Source organism: Pituophis catenifer, unplaced genomic scaffold (genome assembly GCF_029215685.1).
Source record: "Pituophis catenifer annectens isolate HBS135680 unplaced genomic scaffold, rPitCat1.0.hap2 SCAF_3, whole genome shotgun sequence".
NCBI classification, from domain to species: domain Eukaryota; kingdom Metazoa; phylum Chordata; class Lepidosauria; order Squamata; family Colubridae; genus Pituophis; species Pituophis catenifer.
Genome location: NW_027256883.1, coordinates 19,859,682 through 19,884,993, shown reverse-complemented (window position 1 = coordinate 19,884,993; position 25,312 = coordinate 19,859,682). Strand labels below are relative to the sequence as shown.

The 25,312-nt window shown below is 36.0% G+C and overlaps 1 protein-coding gene across 2 annotated transcripts in view; it reads right to left on the bottom strand.

Annotated features, from left to right (window-relative positions):
* Nucleotides 1-25,312, bottom strand: part of TRPS1 (transcriptional repressor GATA binding 1) — a 199,557-nt gene that overhangs the window by 140,117 nt on the left and 34,128 nt on the right. For both annotated transcript variants that reach the window (XM_070942047.1, XM_070942048.1), the window contains exon 4: nt 18,867-19,473. In XM_070942047.1, coding sequence (XP_070798148.1) covers nt 18,867-19,473 — 607 coding nt within the window. The remainder of the gene's footprint in view (nt 1-18,866; nt 19,474-25,312) is intronic.

Below are 25,312 nucleotides of genomic sequence, written 5' to 3'. Positions count from 1 at the left end.
GTTAACGTATCAGTGGAATCTTTAATATAATGGCAAAATGTTTCCCCCACTGCTGAAATCTCTGGGTCATCCTAGCCAAACCATCATCCATTGCTTATTAGTTTGGTTTTCCTAGTGCTGTCGTCATCTGGATTGCTGGATTATATTTTTCTATAAATGAAACTTTTTAAAAATGAATTTCTGGTATCTCTGTCACATTGCCTCTGGACTGATGGTCGCCAATTCTTTTTCACCTTTGTTGTGCCACTCATCATGGAAACTTTATTTCAACTTTGTACTCAATAGTAGTAGTAGCAGCAGCAGCAGCAGCAGCATTGAAAGTGGCCAGATACATGGATTAAGGTAAATCACTTTCTCTGTACTTTAGTATTTTTGAACAGAGTCACATAGGAGCTGTGTGGCGCAATGGTTAGAATGCAGTATTGCAGGCTAACTCTGCCAACAGCCAGGAGTTTGATTCCATCCTTCTGAAGTCAGTAAAATGAGGACCCAGATTGTTGTAAGCAGTATGCTGACATTTATAAACCTCTCAGAGAGTGTTGTAAAGCATTATGGAGTGCTATATAAGTCTAAGTGCTATTTGCTATACCTGTAAAACACTATGGAGTGCTATATAAGTCTAAGTGCTATTTGCTATACCTGCTACAAAATCCATAGTCCAGATCTCTGATCTTATTATTGTTATCCAGGATGGGTTCGGTCATTTATGCCTAGAGTCGTTTGATAAGAGATGGGCAGCAAATAACTTTTATAAATAAAATAAAATAAATAAATTTATTTCACATATAGTTGAATCAGTTCTATTCTGGTTTCTTCAATGTTTCTTAAAAAGACTCTTTTAAAAATCTGAATTTCAACTGAATTTTCCCCTTGTTCCAAAGGTACATTTTTATTCACATTTTATACCAAAATACTTATTGCAAATTTCAAAGAAGTGCACAATCCAAATAAACACTGGTTTCTAATTTGTGCAGCAGCCTAGCAATGTAAATTGGTGCCATTCTTTAAAATACTATAGATAACAAGATTCTCCAGAATCCTATTGTTTAAGTTGCTGGAGTAGATTAATGTAAGTATCCTCTTCTTTTATTTTCCTCTTAGTGAACAGATATAATTTGGATTGGCTAGCAATAGCAATAACATTTAGACTTATATACCACTTCACAGTGCTTCACAGCCCTCTTTAAGCGGTTTACAGAGTCGCCATATTGCCCCCAACAATCTGGGTCCTCATTTTACTGACCTCAGAAGGATGGAAGGCTGCGTCAACCTTGAGCCTGGTGAGAACAGTTTTCCCCATATTGTGGTCTTCCAGATATATGGGTAATTAATAAAGGACTGTAGACACAACACATGGAGGTCACAGTTTGAAAATGGAGCACAAGGGTATAAGAGGTGTGACTTGCACACATTTTTAACCAAATACCCGTTTAACCTAATTGGAATTAAAACAAAAATGTCAACTTATTTATAAAAATAAAGATCAGGATACAGTAACAGGATACATTTATCGGCAATAAAGTGGGCAAATCAGTAGCTCTTTCCATTTTCAAGCACAAAGAACTTATTTAGGAAATGTTTTCATCCTGTTTTACTAAAATATATTATCTCGTGGAAAAATACAGTCTTTTAAGATATGTGTGCTTTCTCTTATTTGATGGAAATCATAAGTAGAAAATCAAGAGGAATTTCTCATTGTACAGTGGAGCTGAGCATTGTGTTCTCACTCAAAGTCAAGAGACTAACTCAACTCTGTCCTTCTCTTGGCGTGCTACCTGTTTTCTTGAAATCTGCACATGCAAGAGTTATTCTCCTTGTGGAACTTTTAATGTAGATTGTCTTTTGAGACCATATAATGCTGAACCACATACTCAAACTCCTAAGAGTAGAAATAGCACTCTCTTTATCATTTATTATCATTTTTTTAATTACTGTATTTACTTTGAGCCAAAGTTGTAACAGCTACATTTATTAACTAAATCTGCTATAGATGGTGATTTCAAATTTCTATTGGACACCACAGTCTTGTTTCATTTTTAATAAGGGTTCTTTAGTTTAGTTCAACATTCATAGCTGAAATCGCATTTCACCTGGCCAAACACTTAACATAATTTGTTTTCTTTTGATTTAGTGTCTTCTGTGAAGTGTCTCTATGGATTGCAACCATGTTTTATACATTAACAGACGGCATTACCTAATCAACTGTGGTTCATTTAATAAACCATGGTTTAGCAGACTAAGAGCTACAGTAATGAAGGAATCAGGTGGGTGGTGTAAATACGTTGCAACCATACACAAATTACATCTTTCATTACAGATGCTCTGATACACATGCTCATTCTTTGTGTGCTGGAGTCATATTCCAAAGCCCCACATTTTTTCACATGCTGTGCATCAACTAGGCCACATGGAGTTAAAAAAACAGATTTATTGCTTTGAAAATTTTGAATGGACCTTATTGCCTACCAGAGCTTATCCTTATTTTCCCTCACAACCTCACCAAGCAAGTTAATTTTCAGTTTGTAGACTTTGAGAAAAAGATAGACAGATGGGTTCCGTTGAAACATTTCTTGCCATCTGCTGATAAACTGAAAGTGGAATGCCGATTAAAAATAAAAAATACAGACAGCAAAACACGGGGAGAGGAGAGGTTATCTTTCTTTCAGTCTGAGATGCGATAAAATCCCTTTGTGGCAGTTCTCAATGACTGCATTAAGAGCCTCATTTCTAATCTAATACCCATAATTTTTCAGGTTGCAAAACTATGTACTGTATAGCTGCTTGAGACTAATGTAAGCTAAAACACAACAAGCCACATTACTTATAAAAACATTTAAAGTTTAGATCTGCAAAGAAGACAAAACTGACTTCAATCATTATAATCTTGTTTAACATCTGTCAGATATGCTGAGGGCCAGTCCTTACTTGTTAGACCAGAACTGTGAAAACTTTATTTTTGGAAGTAAAGATAAATTAATTTACAACTAGGATTCTCACTGAGTGTCAGTATGTATATCAATTATATTTCTGACAAAACAGAAAAAGAGCAGATTGTTTCATTAGGCATTAAATTCAGCTTTTGGAGAAATCTCAATTTCTATTCCTTTCTTTTCTTTTAATTTTATTTTAAAAAAAGAAGGAAAATGAAGTTTTCTCCCATGTACCAGATGCAACATTTCTACAACGTTTAGTAATGTTATGCAAATGTTGCTGAATTGGAGATCATTCTGTACAGGGGATTGAGATTTTGAAGACAAGTAGGTGGCCAAAGAGTAAATGTTATGTGTGGTTTGTATTATTAGTGCTTCTCTTCTACAGTGAATGTATGAAGTGTAAACTCAAACAACCATGTGTAACAACAGACCATACATGATGGGTAAGAGAATTCCTCTGCTGTTAATGGCCCACACTATTTCCCCCACAAAAACAATTCTGTGAGGTGAGTTGGGCTTGCGAGTGCATTGACCCAAAGTCACCCAAAAGTTTTTCATTTTATTTTTTTTCCATTTTTTAAAATTTATTTCGTTTTTCTAAATTGTTAAGGAAAGGCATTTACAAAAGATAGCTTTGTCTTGAAAATGGAGAAAGATGAGATTTTTTTTAAAAAAAGCCTTAATTTTGTTTGGTATAAAGTGGAGTAGAAATAATCTCTGATAGTCTTTCAAGATGCTGTTTTTCTACCTTAAAATAATTATAAATATTCCTAGAATCCCTACATACCCTGTTACTTGACCTTGCCTACTTTAAAGGTGACTTTTTTGTATGCTTTTGTCTTTTAACTGTTTTTAATTCTGAAGCCAGCCAGTCAGGCAGCCTAGAAATCTGATGAATAAATAAATAATTGGTGGTCTCATTATTAAAATATTAATAAAATATTAATCTCAACAGCAGACACTGAGTATTTCCAAGGAATTTACAGTCTGATAGAGTAAATAAACTATGAGATTGAAAAACAGATGCATTATCCTTTCCTTTCTAAAAAAATGTAAGTTTATTTATCATTTCAAGAATAATAAATAGGACAGTCCTGTCACATGATTTTGGCTTCCTACAAACATCAACATCCATACCACTGAAGTTATAAAGACCAGAATAAGCTGGCATTCTATGAAACAAAAACATAAACAGATGCTAAACATGTGTTTTGGTTAAGATATTTTTCATTATACTTTGGAGCAATAGAGAACAAAACAAAAAGAATAAAAAGAAAAAGAAACCTATTTTGTTAATAAATAAATAAAAATAAAAAAATTACTACTAAATGCAATGACTTCATATGCTCAAGTACTTTAAAAACAGGATAAAATTCAAAAGAGCCATCAATCCATACACCGAAATCAGCAGCAATTTGGGTGGGAGAAATATTTATTGCCCCCCTCCCACTATAGAAACTTATCAGCTATTGTCTACCAATTATGATCAGCTTTCTCTACGTGGAACTGAATGTGCAATAGGATTCAAACAATGCATCTATCTCAGAACTAAGATCTGATTTCATGAAAAAAAAATTATCTGATCTTTAATGGGACAGGATGTTACATGCCCTATTCTTGTCTCTGAGAGTAAACAAAATATGGATCTACTGATTGTTTTTTGTTGTTTCTTTGCAGTGAATCAGCAAGCTTAACTTCCTGTAGTAACTAAAGTGCGCAATTGTGCTTCTATACTAGGCTCCTCCTTGGAATCGTCTTTTAATGGCTTAAGGAGAGTTACAAGTAAGCTGATCTTCTTTACATCCTGCTTGACCTTCACAAATCTACTTTGGACCTAAACCAGGTTCATAATAGGTCTTGTGTGAGCAAAGATTAGGCAATCCTAGCCTTTTCAGACTGACAAATACAGAGTATGGTGGCTTATCAAGAAGCCTCAATATATAACTCAAAGCTTTCTAGGTTAAGCTCCAGAATCTATGATGCAGGTTTCTTAAATGCATGAATGTAAGAATGCAGATATAGTACACTAAGTATTAATTGATTCTTCTGCCATCATTTCCCTGGCTTAGTGGAAACACAGAATCATGAAATTGGAAGTGATCATTAAGCTATTGAGATCAATATCCTGTTCAGTAGAGAAATACTTACTGAAGCTCTTTTATATATATAAATGCTACAATCCTGGGAAGGTTATCAATGTAATTGCCACTTCATGTGATTCTGAAATTATGCTTTTGATGCTTTGTTTGCAATCTTGGCATGCTTTTCTCTCAACCTGTGGCCACTTCCAAAAACCTTTTTACATGTACAGTTAGTGAGCCAGATGTTCACCTCTTACATTTTCCATTTGATTTCTAGGGTAATTATTTAAAGGGGGGGGGAGGAGAATAGAAAGAAAATGATTGCTATATGTGCCTTTCTTGCACCTAGCTAACATTATGCACACATTCAAAAGTTGCTTTGCATAGTCATTTTGGAGACTTTCTCTATCCTCAGCCATTTAGGACAGGCCAAACTGATTAAGGGATGATGAAATTTATAGTCCTCTAGGGCATCAAAGGATTTCAAAAGAAATCAGTCCAGATTTAAAACTTCTGTGAAGTCTAATATAATTTTCCATCATGGAAAAATCAGTAGGCTTGGAACATGCTCTTTCACTTTGAAAATTATTACCATCAAGTCAATAAAAACATCTGACTAACATCCCTGATCAGGATTTGATGTAGGGGGTGGGGTGAGAGTTTTGTTTTTTGCATTTTAATGAAAAAACACTGGCTTTAACATTAGGGCTCTTTGCAACTAACAAGACACAGTAGTACAAAATTCAGGACAAACCCAACAGGGCCAAGTTGATTACTAGCTCCAGACGCTGCAGGCATTTTGTTCAATATTTGAAATTAATCTAAATACCAGATGTATAGTGCGGAGAGTGGAAAGACTTCATGGTTTTGTTTTAGGGGCTTAAGGAAAATAATTTGTTAAATATAGGGAAGAAAATTTATGGTCCAATCAGAAAAGGGAAAATCAAGTTTCAGGTTTAAATCTCAGTAATCAGTCCAGTTTAGAGAGAAGTTCTTTGTCAAACAGATCAATTGGGCTGTTTCTAGACACATTCAATTTCAACTCTCAGGAACTACTGGCTACAGTTTATGGGAGTTAGGTGAGTATAAGTAGTCGCTGAATTATGACCATAATTAAGCCCAAAATTTCAGTTGCTAGGGAGACAGTTAAGAGGGTTTTGCCCCACTTTATGACCTTTCTTGTCATAGTTGTTAAGTGAACCACTGCAATTGTTAACATGGTTAAGTGAATCTGGCCTCCCCATTGACTTTGCTTGTCAGAAAGGTCACAAAGGGGGGTTTATATGACCTTAGGACACTGCCATTGTTTTATCTGAATTTGAATGTATTGTTGTTATTATTCTCATTTGCTTCAAGGCTCAGTTTGAATTATACAGTATGAATTCTATTGGGAATTGATGCTTCAGAGCTGGAATTGTTTATTTTTAATGTAATTGGCCTTTTACCTTGGTTATTTAATTTCGTTATTAGTGGGTGGCAAATGTGCTTAATAAATGAATCAATACAAGCAGTACTTCCAGCAATATCGTAATACCACACTTAGCATTTTGCAGTTGTTGTTTTTAAATTGGTAACTCAAAATTCAGAGAAAACAAATCTAAACAGATACATCTATATTGTGCAAATGCCAGGTTGAATAAGTGCACCAGAAACCACACATTTTGAAGGGTTTACAGAGTTCTGTACGGCGACGTCTTGAAGTGGCCTAAACATACATGCATACAATTTTCCTGCCACACAGAACAATATGCTAAGCCAGAAAAGGAAAAAAAAAACACCCTGTTTTACTGTATTCAGCTGCTCCCATTTGGAGCAGCAAAACTTAACTAGAAAATTGTGTTGCGTCCAAACTCAAAATACGACTCGTACACAAGCTTGAGTGAATTAAAAGTAGGAAATAAATCCAACAAAAAGCGAGTGGCTTCATCCTCCAGTTTGTTAAAAAAAAAAAAAGAAAGAAAGCTGTAGATCCCAGATTCTAACGTACTACTAAAGTCTTTCTATTTTAATAAATATATTTAGCATTTCAACCTATGCAAATATGCTTATTACTAATGAGTTCAAATTGTCAGCAGTCACCTCTGACTGGCCCCACCCCCATCTATTCTCTGTCTCCTGAGCCCCAGCTGATCAGGAGGAAATGGGGATTTTGCAGTAACCTTCCCCTGGAGTAGGGAGGGAATAGGGATTTTGCAGTATCTTTCCCCTGACACGCCCACCAAGCCAAGTCCACCACTGGATATTAACATGAATACCTCTTGGCCACCTGATAAACAAAGCAAATGCAAGAACTCCTCAAACCATCCACCAGAATTTCAGCAAAAGTTCATTTGCCTTTGAAATAAATTTTAGAAGCAATTCTTTTTCATCAAAATAATGATCAAAAATCATTTTTGGTATGACACTGAATTGCAGCCTCTCTTACTCTCTGTCCGTTTTTTTTTTCATATTACCCCCCTTCACATCACATTCATACACAACCTCTGTTCAGCTACCTAATGAAACTTCAATACTGTCCACAATGTAAATTGCCTTAAATGAAATCTTGTTTGTACTTGCTCATAAGTTAATTAAGTACATACTATACAGGTGGAAGGACTCAATGCTGCTCTACCTTTCATTGGTGGTGTTGGGACTGAAATTCTGTTGAGGTTCATCTGTTGAGGGTTAAAAATATTGAGCTACATAAACCACTTGTCTCCTTTGGTAGAGGCAGCTTCCTAAATTAATGTATGCACATTTTAATGATAGTGTCTGCTGACAAAACAAGATCCACATGGTAAAAATACACAAACTGCATATTGCAGAGGGCAAAAGCTCTCTTCCTCTTCCTTTTATCCCTTCCCAGATTTAAGGACCTTGCATGATTCACAAACATGAAAGACAACTGCTGGCATATGCATAAGAGATATATAAATATTTAGATGTATTAAGTACCTTATACAGCTGTAATAATTATATCTTAAGCCAGCTTTTGATTTCTGTGTTGTTTTTCTCTTGCAGTGTCCACCTTAAAGCCTTTTAGTCAAGTGTCAATGAGGAGAGGTGATGACTTTGAGAAGTACAAGCTGACACACCAGTGGTGGGTTGCTACCAGTTCTCCCTTGTTCTTGCAAACCGGTAGTGGAAATTTTGAGTAGTTCGGAGAACCGGTAAATACCACCTCTGCCTGGCCCTGCCCCCAATCTATTCGCTGCCTCCCGAGTCCCAGCTGATTGGCTAGAAGAAAAAAATCAGGGCTCACTTGACAAAGAAGAAAAAACAAAAAACAAAAACAAGACACTTAGCTTTAAATTGAGACCCAAGAAGCCTCCCAACTAATCGACTACAACAGATCCACTCCTTGTAAACCACTCGGTGGTGGTAGATTGGCAATTGAGGCCAAGATGCCTGAAAGCGGTTTCCGGTGCTCCCGGTGGTGGCAGAGTGGCAAAAAAACTGTTTAAACTCTTGCTGCGGTGCTTCAAAGGGCCGCCCTATAGCTGATCAGCAGTAAAAGGCAGTGTGGTGGTAGACCAGTGCACTCCAAAAACAAATAGGTAGACCGGAACGCTCCAAAAACAAATGGGTAGACCGATATGCTCCAAAAACAAATGGGTAGACCGGTACGGCTCTGCAAGAAAAGCCTGGTAGACCAGTACCTCTGCTAAATCTTAAAAAAATGTTTGTCACCTGACCATCAAACCACGCCCACAAAATAATCCACGCCCACAGAACCGGTAGTAAAAAAATTATAATCCACCCCTGAGGCACACATAGGTTTTTCTGGAATTGTTCCTATTATTATTAACTTTGAATTGCTTTAAAAGCAAGTCCAGAGATGCTTAACAACATAGCCTCAAAGGAATCTCACATTTGTTCAACTAACTGAAAGACAACTATTCAAGGGTTCAGGGAGTCTTAATACCCACACATTTTTATGTCTTAGGTCTTCATTAAAGAGAGTCCACTTAAGCCTGATAACATTTATTGAAAACATTTAAAGTGGGGGGGGGACAGAAGAGAAACATTACATTGGAAAAGAGTTTGACTGCCTTCATGTATCACACCAAATTCTGAACCCGAGAACAAACCACACTGCTTTATCCACATAACATTTTAGAACAAATGAACCATGGTCATCAAATTCATTAAGTACAATTTCAAAAATTGTATTTATGATGCCTGATTTCTGCCTAGCAAGTATAGGCGAATTCAGAGATCTTCACATTATCTTCAGAAACATGTATCTTCATGTTTCAAAAACATGTAGATTCAAAATTTTGGCCAAAAAGTATCTTCAAAAACATGTGGATTCAAAATTTCAAATACAGAAATGAAAATATGCAACTGCATTTTTTTTTTGCTTTTTTTTTTCATTCCCTAGTCTGTGCGGTTGAGTTTCCTCATTCTCTGCAAATATAGCAAAATGAGTCACAGTCATTTTTTTTTCTCTCTGCCTCTTTTTACTGAAACAGCTGTGATCAGAATCTATTTGCAGGAGTAACAACAGCAAAGATTTGTACCCACCTAACTAAAATTAGTTTGAAGTATCCATGTTTCCCATTTGAACATATATGACTGTTCCAAATTTAAAAAAAAAATAAAAAATGGAATCTGTGTCCAAGATTACAGGCTTCCAAAATGATGTTTAACTCATTACAGGCTTTCAAAATCATGTTTAACACAAACTCCATTAAATTTGTGTCTCAATCCCATTCATAATGAGCAATTTGAGATACTCTGTCTTTCCTCTAGGAACTTAATAAGACATACATAAAGCTCCCTTCATCAATTTTTCCACATAACTATGAGAGGATTTGATTGGCCAAAATAATTAAAATGAACTTTCATGGCCAAGAATGGATTTAAACCTAAAGTTTCTTGGCTTCATCCCAACATCTTAACCATTCCACCACTCCAAACAAAACAAAACAAAAAATACCTCAGGCTTCAAAAATGGCAAATTCTGATATGTAAGAATATGGTTTAAAAACATCTTTATCTAATATGAGACTTCATTGGTGTGGGAGCTCAACTTCCATCACCTCAACCAACATTGTATTGATTGCTGCTAGTGTTACGGGAACTATATTCAACACATCTGAAGGGAAAATTGATTTCTATCAACATGAAGATGTACTTGCTGTAACCAAAGGAAACATTCCTAAACCTTAATCCGAAATATCAAACAAGATATTTCTAAGCATTTGAAATATGTGCAAAGGGAGCAGAGGAGTGAAAATATTCAATTAGGGAAAATGAACACATCAAAAGTTTAGAATTTAGGCTGTGTTCAGACTTAATGCTAAGCCATAACATGAATAATTATTTTTGGTTTAGCATGTGGTACAAACCAACTCATTACAGTTTAACATTACACCCAAACTGGGAAATCTCAGTAGAGGCCACAGTAGGATTGGAAATCTGCCATAGGAATGTGGCTCAGCACACAAGTATTGACATATATACACACTTAAGTAGATTTCACCAATCCTTTCTTAGGGTATCACAGGTGGCTGGTTTTGTTTTTTTAAAAAATCCATTTTGGTCTGACATCTCAAATCATGTAACATTTAATAGAGTTCGAAGGGATCTTGGAAGTCTTCTAGTCCAATCCTCTGAACAAGCAAGGAGACCCTATACCATTCCAGACAAGTGGCAGTGTAGTCTCTTCTTAAAAACCTCCAGTGAGCACTCACAACTTCTGAAACCTAGTTGATTGTTCTCACTTTAGGAAATTTCTCCTTAGTTCTAAGTTGCTTCTCTACTTGATTAGTTTCCATCCATCCATCTTTTCTTGTCTTGCCTTTTGGTGCTTTTGAAAACAGATTGACCCCTTCTTCTTTATGACACCTCCTCAAATATTGGAACACTGCTCTCATGTCACCTTAGTACTTTTTTTCAGTAAACTAATCCAATTCAAAGGACATTCAAATGTCTTTGTTTTGACAAGCAATTCGCCTTTTCCTCAAGCTTTTTGATGTAATATCCATACCTTGTTATAGCACCACACCCAAAATAATTATTTTATTACCTAATTCATTTACATATACATTTCTTCCTAAAACATATTAAATAAGTAAATATCCAAAGCACAATTGATAAAGCATAAAGTTGATAATCCAGCCATTCAACAAATGTCTCCTTAAAGAGGCTATTTTCATATTCTAAATACTACTACTCTATGCAAGCAGCATATTTTAAATAAGTACTTTCTACCTGTCTTTGATTATTCAGTTGCAAAAAGTGATGCAACACATTAATTTGCATGCAGTTAATTCCAGTTGTTACTGAAGGCACTTAAGAAATCATTTATTTCCTTAACTTCTTTAAAATTGTCACATTCCTGCAATTCAATATAATGGGTCCTCTTTTAAATTCTGAGACATCAAGCAACACAGCAAATGTTTCCAATCAGTTTCATTAACACTCCCATTGTTAGATGTTACCCCTTTCAGGGTGCCCTTTATATTCAGAAATTGATGTGCACATATTCCCAAACACTGAGCTGTAGAAACAGGTGCTTTTAACAAAGCTGAAAAATTGGGCAGTGTTTTGACCCCGCATAACACCCGCTGAGTTCCCTCTGTTAATTAGAAGGCCTATATGACAAGGACTATTTTTTGACTATAAATGTTTCTGGAAAGATTCCTGACAGAGTAAAAGGGAAGGACAAGTGAAATGCAGCTAAAGAGAAACTATTTCAGATATTCCTTTTTTAGTAACAATCTCTTTAAAGGTCTCAAGGTTTGACAGACACTGCCTGTCTAAAAGAAAGTAAAAGATAAGGCTGGTCTATAAAGGAGGTGTGCAAATTTTAGAGACTGATTCAAGTCATAAACCAATCTTCAATCCGTTTCAAATAGGTGTAAGTACAGTCTTTAACTGCTCTGCTATATATATATAGATATATATATACATATATCTATACTGTCATCAGTAACTGTTTATAAGTAACTGAAACTAGATGCTGGGCAAAATATATACAGTGATTACCTTTTAGATACATTAATATATACATTTAAAGTGTTCTACCTTATATTTTGGGACAACAAATCTTTATGCCCTCATATTTATATGAATTACCATCCGTAAGCATTAAAATGCTTCTAATCATACAGTCATATGCATATTTTTTTTCATACATAATCCCTTTTACCTGTTTTCAGGGGGATTATTCTCAGCAAAATAGGTATTGCTTCCCCCCCCACTTACATTTACCCTAAGGAATACATGATTGATAGTGTTCTAAGAATAAATCAAACCTTATATACCACCTTACCATTTCTAATTTAAAACAACCCAATCTAATGGCATTAGTTTTCTATGTATAGGCCATTCTCCTTAGAGAAGTCAGATACATATAATATAAAGAAGGAACTAATATAATACATATAAGGGGGAAAAGTTAGCTCCTTTTTCACCAGAATTAAAATCAGGTGCACTGTTTCTTTCAGGGTCAAATAACCAGCATCTTTCCATATACAACAACCAAAAAACAGTATAAATATTCCTTACCTATTTACTTAAGATTGAAATAATGAAAATCAAAATTGTAACAGAATAACAGTTGAAAGGGACTTTGAAGGTCTTCTACTGCAACCCCTCTGCTCAGGCAGGAAACCCTGGCCTATACCATTCCAGGCAACATGGTCTTTTTATCTCTTCTTAAAAACCTCCAATGTTGGAGCGCCTACAACTTCTGGAGGCAAGCCGTTCCACTGATTAATTGTTCTAAACTGTCATTATGTCTCACAAAATGCACTGCTTACTGATAACTGAATCAGAATATAATTAATCTGTTCCTGTAACATCAGGCAAAATTGCAGCCTGTTTTCTGTTCACCTGAAAGCAGCAGCAATTTTTCCCTAGTGACTATGACTTTTGATCATAGCGTGTTTATGTGTGCTGATGTGCTCCTACATACCTTCACAGCATGCGTGTGTGTGTGTGTGTGTGTGTGTGTGTGTGTGTGTGTGTGTGCAAGTCTTGGCGTATTCGGGTCTTTTCCCATGTAAGATTGAGAGTATCTTGGCGACGTTTTGATGGGGTCCCACTCGTCATCTTCAGGCTGGTGTCTTCGGCTTTGCACGAAGCCGAAGACACCAGCCTGAAGATGACGAGTGGGACCTCGTCGAAACGTCGCCAAGGTACTCTCAATCTTACACGGGAAAAGACCCGAATACGCCAAGACTTGCATACCTATATCCGTGAAAATCTACGAAAACACACACACACACAAACACACACATATATATATACACACACACGTGTGTGTGTGTGTGTGTGTGTGTGTGTATTTCTCTTTAGCCAGGTTCTTCCTATGTAAACCAAGATTTTTATGCAGCCCTAGTTCAGTGAAATCACAATCCACTAGTTGCTGGGCTTTTTTCAGGCAGCCAGCAAGCACTCTGCTGCCCATGGGGAGACTAAGGAGACTAAGATAGATCTATTTTAGTCTCCTTAGTCTCCCCATGGGCAGCAGGGTGCTTGCTGGCTGCCTGAAAAAAAACCAGAAACTAGTGGATTGTGATTTCACCTAACTAGGGCTGCATAAAAATCTTGGTTTACGTAGGAAGAACCTGGCTAAAGAGAAATACACATAAAGGCCTACGAAAAGAATACATACATACATACATACATACATACATACATATATATATATATATATATATATATATATACACATACATACACACACACACACACACACACACACATACATATATAACACACACACACATATATATATGTACACATATACATATATACATAAAAAATTTTCACCTACAATTTATTTAAAAATGCAAACTGCATCCCATGAAGCTCACAAGATATTTTATTCAATTTTTAATTAGACCTTTTTGTTTAACAAAAAGCAAGAACACTGGAGTGCAGCCATAGCTTCTTTAAAAAAAGTCTAAAAGGCTGGATAAGAAGCACTTGTGGAAATAAAGTTGATGCTAGAAGTGTGTGTGTGTGTGTGTGTGTGTGTGTGTGTGTGTGTGTGCCAGATGACTAAGAAAGATGACCATGGAGCTAATGGAATGGTGCCTGCTCACACCTAAACTAAGGGGGTCTTTGGTTTAATTTTCACCTTGCAGAGTAGATTTAGGCAAATCTTACTTTCTCAACCTGAGTTCTTATTCCTCCATCTGTAGTGCTTGCAACTGTGTGTTTATATTCTTTAAGAACTGAGGGAAAACATTATGTAAAGGCTACATCTAATTAGTGAGGCAACTTTATTTGAAATCAAGCTTAGCAAAAAGTATGTGCTTGCCCAGAAAGAGATCGCAAAACAGTAAACAACATTGTTTTTATAGGCCTGGGCTAGAACAGCCGCCAAATCTTTTCTTCCCCCACTCAGAAGAACATTTTTGCATATCAATAGACTCATCCTGTATTAACAGACCTTTAAAAGATAAATCCAAATTTAAGGAAAGAAGGACAGAACTGTTGACACTATAATGCACTGGGAGATATTTTATGCTCCCAAAATATCCTGGAATCAATATGCATGTACTGACATTCTTGGAAAACAGACACCATTAAAATATTTATGAACATTGACTATTTTTATTCACATTTCCATTCGGATCTGAAGATATTCTGAACAGTCTAAGGCATACAAAATTGTGGGTTTCATTAATTATGGTTCAGATTAATTATGGATCAAATAAGCCACAATTAAGAAATATTTTCAACTCCTTCTATCTTTCTACTTACAAGGTAATAAGACCAGTTTTTATCCCCTTTGGCTAATTCTGCAGAGGGAGATATTAATTTAGGGAGAGAAACTATTCTACTTTTAAGATTTAAGCACAATTAAAAGAAGTAAATTAATGTAAACCTAAAGACTGTGTCCTAATAGATATCAATAGTAATCTGCTTTATTGTTGATGTTTTTAGTATGTTCTAAAGAAAGCCAATGTTTATTCAATAAAACATATTTATACAAAACCCAGTTTAAAGCTATCTGTAAATCCACAGCTATGTGTAGCTTTCAATATACATATAATAATTCCATCAAAATTTGAAAAACTAGATTAAAATATATTTCTGCTAATAATTTCTTCCTAATAATTGTTATTTTTTTTTTGTTTTTATTTATCAAGACAGAAACGTTCTCTTAGTAAATTGCAGGTGAAATTCCAATGCTACCCAATTTCATAAGTCCTTTTGGTAAAATACCCAGATAATTCTGAGTTAGTTTAGTATGGTTATTCCTTTCAGACTAGCTCTTGAAATTGGCAATTTTTTGTTATACTGTTTTTAAAACTCCACATAATCTAGTCAGAATCTGAAAATTAAACTTTATCTGAAACTGAAGCTGCTTAGTGTTTTAATTTGCAAAATTCTAAGGTGCTGACAATAATAAAGAATTGCTATTAGTAAGTTCCAGAACAGTAGCATAGCAGAATTTATTAGGAATGGTGGCGCTTTGCCGAGGAAAACTACCGTAATAATTCTAACAATAGACCTTTACTTCAACCCTGAAGGGGAAAAAAAAGTCTTATTAGCTGCTATTCACAACTAACATTTCTAAAGTCTTAAATTCTTTTTCCACATTTCGTATGAATGAACCAAATTGATACATGCCTAATTTGAATTCTATGATATGAATATTCTGTATATTTCAGGCAGGCTCCAAAAATAGGGCATTAAAGATATTCTGCATTCTTATATTTGAGGCAAAGTCCAAAAATAGAGCTTTAAAGAGTTTCAGCATATATTCAGTACTCAAGCTCCCCTTAACGAAAGCTTTTTTCGTTTCAACCATTTGAAAATCATTCTTAGATATTCCCAAATTGGATTTGTCTTGAAGTATTTTAGTAATGCTTAAGAGCTTTCCCTTCAGAGCAAAACAAATTTGGGTGGCCATGAGGGGGAAATCAAATACATATAACGTCCATAGTTTATTTTACATACACACTGAAAAACCACATAGAAAATTACCTAATATCCATTCAGCTGCTGGTGAAAGAAAACTAAATAAATAAAACAATACATCCAAAATTGGATGTTGTACTTCCTGTACTCAATGGATCCACATATTTTTGTAAGCAATCTATTCAACTTTGATTCATATCATCAAGCTCCAATCTTTCGTTCTGGTGATATTTTCTGTCAATAGATATATTTATTGCAAAGATGATTTCATTTGTCTGTTAACTTTTATGGAAGTTCTTCAAAGCAATCAATGAATGCAGGTGCTATCAGGAAAAACATGTGTTAAACCCATAATATTTTAATTTTCTAGCAAGATTTTTTTTTTCTATTTTGTGGATAGAAAAGAGCATCTCCTTGTATATTGAACAAAAAATCCTGAAAGAGGGTTAAAAAAACAAGTTAAGAACAGAACTAGTATGATCATTTAATTCTTTGATTTTCCAGAGGTGGAAGAGACTTAGGCAGGAAATGGCCAGAGTTTTAAAAGACCTCAAAAGAAAATTCTAATTTGCAAAGCAAAGAAAGATTATAAGTGTTAAACTCCTAGGTTGTGAAAATTCCTGCTATGGAGGCCAATGGTCTTTTGAAAATCTTATTTACGTAGACATTAGTTTTTATAATATACACTATAGAAGTTGCCTATTATGAACACACATAAACATATATAAACACAACCATTTTATTTTCTTTTAGTCTTGTTCTTTTAAAAATAACATGCAGTTTTAATAGTGAAAATGCAGCATTAAAGGAGAGTATATACATTTTCAAAAAAAAAGTTTATATTTGAAATATGCTTGGATAATGCATTATTTAATGCACTATATCAGTGGTCCCCAACCTTTTTATCGCCGCGGCCCGCTGAGCGCGCGCAGGGGTGGGACCCAGGAGCTTTTGCGCACGGCCCATTGCGCACGGCCCAGGAGTTTTTGCGCACGGCCCAGGAGCCTTTGCGCTGCAGCGTTTATGTCCCCCGGCCGCTGCGCGGCCCGGTGCCAGGTACTCCACGGCCCGGCACCAGTCCGCGGACCAGGGGTTGGGGACCACTGCACTATATGACCGGACTCAACAAGCAAATGGGAAAAAAACCCTAGAAGAAATAACAAAAGCTTGCAACAAATGGAATCTATAACTTTGATGCACAAGCTGCCTAAACACATTCATACTGCATCTTATTTCTCCTTGAATTAAGATAATTTCTTTTGGTGTGTGTACTTGCTGCTCATTCTACTGTGGCATTTCTCTAAGTTATTTTGAAAATGTGGACTTCACATTTTTAGCAATGACCATGATAGCTAGGGAATTCTGGGAGTTGAAATCCACATAACTTGAAGATTCCAGCTTGGGGGGAAAAATGAGCTAAAGCACGGGTGTCAAACTCTCAGCGTCATATTGCCATCACGTGACGTTTCATGATGTTTTTCTCTTCGCGGAGCTGGGGTGGGCATGGCCTGTAGGTGACACATCCGGCTCATGGGCCGCCCCTGAGCTAGAGGATACTATGTCCTACTTATCATTTTCACTCCTTTGAATAAAAATTGACTGGTTCTTGATAACTAAGGTATCCATGAAGTTTTATTGGCAACAGTCAAGCATTTTCATCCTTACTTTCTTCTGTCTTTTGTTTTTCATTTTCCACTTTCTACCCTGCATTACAGCTTTGATAGCCCCATTCAAACATTGAATGACTCAGCCTTCCATCCTTCTGAGGTGGATAAAATGAGGACCCAGATTGTTGGGGGCAATATGCTGACTCTGTAAACCACTTAGAGAGGGCTGTAAAGCACTATGAAGCGGTATATAAGTCTAAGTACTATTGCTATTGCTATTTACTTAGTGATATTGTATGTTTGCTTCAAGTCGGTTTTAAATCCTGACAACTGCCTAGACAAGTCAGTGCAGTTCTCTTGGCAACGTTTGCTGAAGTGGCTTGCCCTTGCCTTCTTTTTGGACTGAGAGTGAGTGAATGGCCCAAAGTTAACTAGCTGACTTTGTGACTAAGGCAGCACTAGAACTTCCGATCTCCCAGTTTTTAGATTGGTGCCTTAATCACTACAACAAATTAGTTGTCTACTTAGCAATACAACTGTGCTTGGAAAAAATACCACCAATTGAGGTTATCCTACAGGTGTTGCAATATATATTCTGCACCCATTAATCTGAAATTAATAGTTATTTCATAAGACCATTTTCTATGCAACAATGGGCATGTTGTTAAGGAGACAGCGAAATGAATAAGAGTCCACAGCTGATTACACCTAAAAAAAAAAGCACCTGTAAAAGAATATTTTTCTCCCTAAGGCTACAATAAAAAAAAAAACCAGCAATAAAATAAAATATCAAAACTTTGCCTCCTTAGCTTTCTCAATTTTCAACACAACCAGACAAGCATCAAATGTTATATTTAATCACACTGTGCTTTGTTTCTTTAATTCCAGTCTTAGTTTTTATTATTATGTTTCAACTTTCATAGTTTCAGCTATTTGATCCAATGTTGGCTTGTTTAACTATACTGTTAAAATGTAGAAGGCAAAGAGATGCTTTTCTGTACAAATGTTCAGCCTTCTGGATTCTGGATTTTTTTTTTATTTCAAATGTAACCTTGTCTTGCAAAATCATCAGGAATACCTGACTTAGCACAACCAAATTTAAAGACAAACAAAAATCACAACCACAACTAGTATGAGCAACTTTACAGGCCTGTGATGAAATTATTACCTTAAGTATGTGGGGCATTTTGAAAAGCAAACATCAGAAATGTACATTTAACAAGGACAGAAGGAAGGAAGGGAGGGAGGGAGGGAGGGAGGGAGGGAGGGAAGGAAGGAAGGAAGGAAGGAAGGAAGGAAGGAAGGAAGGAAGGAAGGAAGGAAGGAAGGAAGGAATTTCCCTGAAGAATATAAACAAAAACAGAATTTCCTACCCGTAAAAGGGATTGAGTCTCATCCTTTGACTTGTTATCAGCAGATCCAGGATAGGGCTGAGAAAGTGGTCCAGATTTTTCTCCACTTCCTTGGGGCATGCCCTGCAGGAATCCCTTGGTCTCAACAGGCAAGCTATAAACAGGCCTTGCGAGATGAGCAGCTTCTACATTTGGACTATCCCTCAAAGCTTTTGGCTGCTCTTGAACAACAGACACCGTGGTCAGAAGGCCCAAGCTTGTTTGGGTATAGGATGGGCTTCCTCTCAAAATGTCCACTCCTCTCCAAGTTGTACCACGAAGATCTTCACTAGACCCATCAGGCCAACCTTTCTCCTTCGATCCTTCTTTTTCCTCTATCTTCTCCTTCTTCACTACAGTCTCCAAGATGGGCTCCCCCATTTTTGGATCTGAACTGATTAGGTTATAAACCTTCAGATCAATTTTGGATTCTTCCTTGAGAGCAGCCGCCATCCCATGGCTATCTTCCCCATTGGCTGTGGTGATGTCCATTTCTTGACAGTGCACAGTGTTGAAGTGTTCCAGTAAGGATTGTGTATCAAGCGCTGTAAAACTGCACTGACGGCATTTATAACAATTATGGACTCTCCTGATAAGAGAAAAAAACAGAGGAGAAAATATTAAAATAAGTTCATCTATGGTGATCAAAATGAAGAGAAGTGAATTATTTCCACATCTGGTAGCTAGCAGGCCTTTCAGAATTGAGTGAAGATAAAACTTGTCTAAGTCAATCTTGAGTACATGAACACATCGTTATTTGAAATCTTCCTTGTTGTTATTAAGATAATTGTTTTTCATTGCTTTCTTTCAGTATCTATCTATCTATCTATCTATCTATCTATCTATCTATCTATCTATCTATCTATCTCTTTAATTTCCCAATCCAGCACAGAGACCATTTCCTAGTGGTCTCCTTTCCAGTTACTACCGTGTTTCCCTGAAAATAAGACCAGGTCTAATATTAATTTTTGCTCCAAAAGATGTATTAGGGCTTATTTTCTGGTTGGGTCCTATTTTGGGGAAAATATGGTACTAAAAGCATCCATCTGGCTGACAATCTTAACTGGGGCTTATTTTGGAGGTAGGACTTATATTATGAGCATCCTGAAAATCATGCTAGGACTTATTTTCCAGTTGGGTCCTATTTTCAGGGAAACAGGGTAACAGGCCAATCCACTTCACAGGATTGTGTGGGAAAAATAGGAGGAGTAAGGCTTGTTGGATATATTTGCTACTTTGAGTTACTTGTCAAATAATTTAATTTACACCGTGATACCCATTTTTCATCCATTCAGTATACATGTAGTCCTCAACTAGCAAAGGTCCATTTAGTGACCGTTCAAAGTTACAATGAAACTGAAAAAAAGTGACTTATGACCATTTTTCACACATTCGGCCATTGTAGCATCCCCATAGTCATGTGATCAAAATTCAGATGCTTGGCAACTGGCTTGTATTTATGACAGTTGAAATGTGCCAGAGTCACATGATCCCCTTTTGCAACTTTCTTACAAGCAAAGTCAATGGGGAAGCCAGATTCACTTAGCAACCATGTGACTAACTTAACACAACTGCAGTGATTCGCTTAACTGTAGCAAGAAAAGTTGTAAAATGGGGCAAAACTCACTTAACAACTGTTTCAATTAGCAATAGAAATTTTGGGGTCCATGTGGTTGTAAGATGAGGAGCACCTGAACTTAATGAACTTCCTATCTGCCTTTCATTGTTTTTCTTTCCTGTGCTTTGCCTTTCTCCTTCCTTCTTATTTTATCCCATTTAAACCTAGGAACACATGGATATTTCCAGAAAAATATCAGTAATAGTTATGGGTCTATTGACAGAGAATCAATGTCCTCAAGAAATGTATTAAATCATTTAAATCTACACTTATAAGTCAATGAATGTGCTTGGTAATAAACTTTTAATAAGTGAATCTCAAAAATGTGTGTTCAAGAATTAATTCAATGTCTTTTTGGATTTCTTCGGATTAACTATTTTTTATATGTTTTTGTTTTACCCTATACATTTTAATGAGAAAAAAAAACAAGTAAGCTGCATTTATTCATTTATTCCATAGGACTAGGATAAAATAAGTAGATTAGGAAAAAAGAGGAACTTTTATACACCTTGCATTTCTGAGACTTTGAATGTATAGGAATTGTATTTCTGTTCATTTACAGCAGGGGTGTCAAACTGGCGGCCTACGGGCCAGATGCATCACATTCAGGCCACGCCCACTCCAGCTCCATGAAGGGGAAAAGCATCACAAAACGTTACGTGACGGCAACGTGATGCGGTGAGTTTGATAGCCATGATCTACAGTATACAATTGTTTGGTGTTCTTATACAACCACAAGAACACCATTATAGTTCTTTTCATCTAAAGAATAGGTTGCCAAAATCTGTTAAAAGTGTTGAAAACTACCGTAGGAAAATATTTTCCCCTTATTCCTCCCTACTGAGAAGAATGAGACATATAAGTTTATGAGACTTAAAAGATCAGCAGGGAAAAAAGAAACTAAGAAATAAATGGAGAACTCATGAATATAACATGCAACACTATTAATAGTAATCTGGCTTCTCAAATAGGATATTTCCAGTGTTAATATCAATTATAATGAGGACCCGGTTTGTGGGGGCAATAAGCTGATTTTGTATAAAAAAGAACACCGCTGAGGGGGGGGGCGAAAGCCCTACTAAGCAGGTATATACAAAAGTATGAGGGCTATTGCTTAACGCATTGTAAGCCGCCCTGAGTCTCTGGAAAAGGGCGGCATATAAATCAAACCAATAAATAAATAAATAAATAAATAAATAAATAAATAAATAACATTTATGAAATTTTGCTTCCTCTACCGCATTGCAGAGCTTTAATCTGGTGTTCTTGTTTTAAAGGTAAATGAATATATTATTTTTCTTGAATAATAAGAATATGAAAAATGTCAGTGCCAATTTATAAAAACAGCTAATCTCTCTGGGGGGTTTTCCTCCTGACATCTGAACACAAAATGGGGGGATTACATTTATTAGAACCAAACAGAAGAACAAATAAGAAATTACAGCATTTAAAATTACCTATTTTTCATATCATTTTGTAAAATCTGCTTTTAAAAATCACATTTCCTTTAGAGATTTTGAATAAAAAGTGAACTTCTGTGAGGAAGGCAAGGTTTCATTCACTTTGTTAAAAATAGCATTGGGACACATCTTAAAATTGACAAGTTGAGAGAGGTTAATCAGAAGAGTAGAATAGTATTCTATTCTACTGATTAACCTTAAAAGTATTCTATTATTGGCCAAGTGTGATTGGACACACAAGAAATTTGTCTCCAATGCGTAAGCTCTCTTTGTACATACAGACAACAAAATAATATAATCATAACTAATAAGAGAAGCTAGTATAAAAAAGATGAGAAAGATAATAGTAATAAGCCATACTACATGGCTAAATATACCTAGTTCTACTGTGACTATGTACTTGTACTGTGGCAATTATGTGTTCAGCTTAATGATGGCATGAGGGGGAAAACTGTGTCTAGTTGTTTTGGCATGCAATGCCCTATAGTGGCATCCTGAGGGGAGGAATTGAAACAATTTATGATATGAGGGGTCTATAGATATTTTTTTCAGCCCTCTTTCTGATCTGTGCAGAATATAGGTATACAGTAAACAGTAGGAACTACGAATAGGAGAATACAGCTACTATAAAGTAGACCAAGTCACGACATTCCTCCATCTCCTAGTTAGATTGGCAAACTTTGCTCACTTAGCTCTCTTCAGGCTACATTAGAATTGCAACTCTCATAATTTCTAGTCAATATGAGATAAGATATCCAACTGGCAATTCTGGAATTTGCAGTTCTAATGCATGTAGAAGGCCCCAAATTGGGGAAAGGGCTTCTGTAGAATCTTTCGTATCTTGGTCTTCTACTTGAATCCAATTTATTCCTTTTGTCTACCTTTTTCCAAACATTCCAATAATTAGTGTCTGGTCTTGAGAAAACACTGCCAATCTTTTCGTGCTATTTTAGTTAATATTATATTTTTCATGGCAGGAGAGGGTTTTTTTTTCATGTTTCTTTTTTATTATTTTTTTTTCTGAATTTTTTTTCCCCCCAAGCAATCTTATTTCTGTGTGGATGGATGCATGTCCCCCACACCCATCCCTATTGCCAGTTGCTGTCCATCCAATTATTAGTGGGACTTTTGAGAAAGTGTCTCTAAACACTAATACTAGTGAAGGTAGCTCACACCTGTACAAGCATAAGATTCTTTTTACAAGTACTATATTCAGTATTTTAATTCATGCAGGGCCCTTTATAGAATGATAGTGATGCCTAGGTTCAGCTAATGAATTTTAGGAGCCTCTTTATTCTTTCATTTCTATAACAAAAGATGAAACAGAAACTATACTTCAACTGTGCTCCAGAATTCCTATATGCTACTCATGGATGTGATGAGGAAGGTCATAATTGCAGTATCTCTCATCCTCCCTTTGGTATCATACACTAAAAGGCAAATATGTATATAAAACTATGCTCAGGAACTAAATGTCAACCCTGAAGCTGATCTGGCCGAAGCCATCTTGGAGCTTCAGTACTGCAACACTGGAGCAAGGGATAGGGAAGGGGGATTAGAGACAGCTGGGGTTGTGTAGTCAAAATAAAATACTTTCTCTTGGGAACCAAGGACGTTCTCACACCTGGCTGGAGGAAGGAGGAATGATGTCACCAGACCAGCGGGCGCTGCCTTGATTGGGCCATGTGACTGATTGTTTGGGGTTGAGGGAAAAACTTTTACTTTTAATTAGGTGAAAACCAAGGGGCCCCTCAGAGTTGGTTTTCATCAGATATGTGCCAATATGATATTTCCAATAAAGCTATTCTTTGAGGAATCCACCTGCCCTGGAGTTTTTGCTTGCAATGGATCTATTAGTCGGAATCCTGACACTAAGCAGAATTAGACTTCGATTGCCCACCTAGTAGTTAAAAAGCATGCAAATGAGAGTAGATTAATAGGTACCACTTTGGTGGGAAGCAGCATTGCATGTGTCTTTGGCATATAGCCGTGCTGGCCACATGACCATGGAAACATTAACTCCCTCAGCCAAGAAACGGAGATGGGTATCATCCCCTTAAGTTGGACACGACTGACAGGGAAATCTTTATCTTTTACCTTTAGCCTTTGACCAGAAGACTGGCACAAAACAGCAGGGCTGTAGGATAAACCAGGAAGTAAAAAAAATAATGACAATAATCCTGGGAAAAGGTAGAGGTAAACCCTTCCTTACTTCTGGCAAGAAAACTCATGTTTGGGTCCACATAGTCATTAAAAAGTAGGAGATGAACTTGAGAATCTTTATAAATCTGGTTGTTTTACTTCTCAGTCTGTTTTTCTGGTACCGATAACTCACAGATGAAACTCAGTTGAAAAGATAAGCTTTCTAATTCAGAGATGAGACATGCAAAGAAAGTTGACACCATTGCCAAACTATTGTCTCCTTTCTCCCCTTCCTACACACTGATACACCTGCTTTGCATTTCCTCACAAGGACCTTGTTTTTATAGCATCTGGACATCATGTGTCTCTGCGGCTCAGCTCATCATAGCAAAAGATCTCACTTTCCCTATCAATGAAATGTAATAGATAGGCTGAGTTGGAAATATAGACTTAAACTTAGATAAAACACTTGTGAGGCAAGCAATGGAACCATTATTTGTAGCTACTTTCTTGAAGGGATTAAAATACAAAGCAATTATATATGCAAATATATGTATGTTCTTCTTTTGAATAAGAAATTGGTAAGAGAAGTAATTACCTTTTGTAAAAAAAAATATAACTTAAGTACGCTGAAATATCACTTCATTATAAAGAAGTGAAATGGCACAGCTAGATACTGGTATTAAGAACAGGATGGTTGGGTGGTTGTCTTTGTTGTTGGGGGAGAGGAGAGAAAACAGGAAAAAGTGGAAGTTTCCCAAAATTTGTAAACTCTTCACAATTACTACTCTCTCTAAATTATGAGTAGGGAAGCAGAGGAGAATCAACACAAGTGAGAAAACTTAGATTTTGTTTCTTAAATAAAATATTTTGTTTTGCTTTACTTTTAAAAAATATATGTATTGGTATTTCTTCAAATAAAAATCATTGCTAAACATTTTTATTTATTGGGATTCAATTTACTGGAGGTTGAAAGATTTAGTTATAATTATTAAATGACCACAATAATTTGATAGGTACAGAAATTTATTCATTAAATTTAAATGCCACCCAGAGTCATTCGTTAGTGAGATGGGCAGGATATAAATTTAATAAATACATCCTTTGTTTCATTTTAATTACTTAGATAACAAATTCTAAGAGCCTCTTTATTCTTTCATTTCTATATAAAAAGACAAAGCAGGAACTATTCTATTCCAGAATTCCTA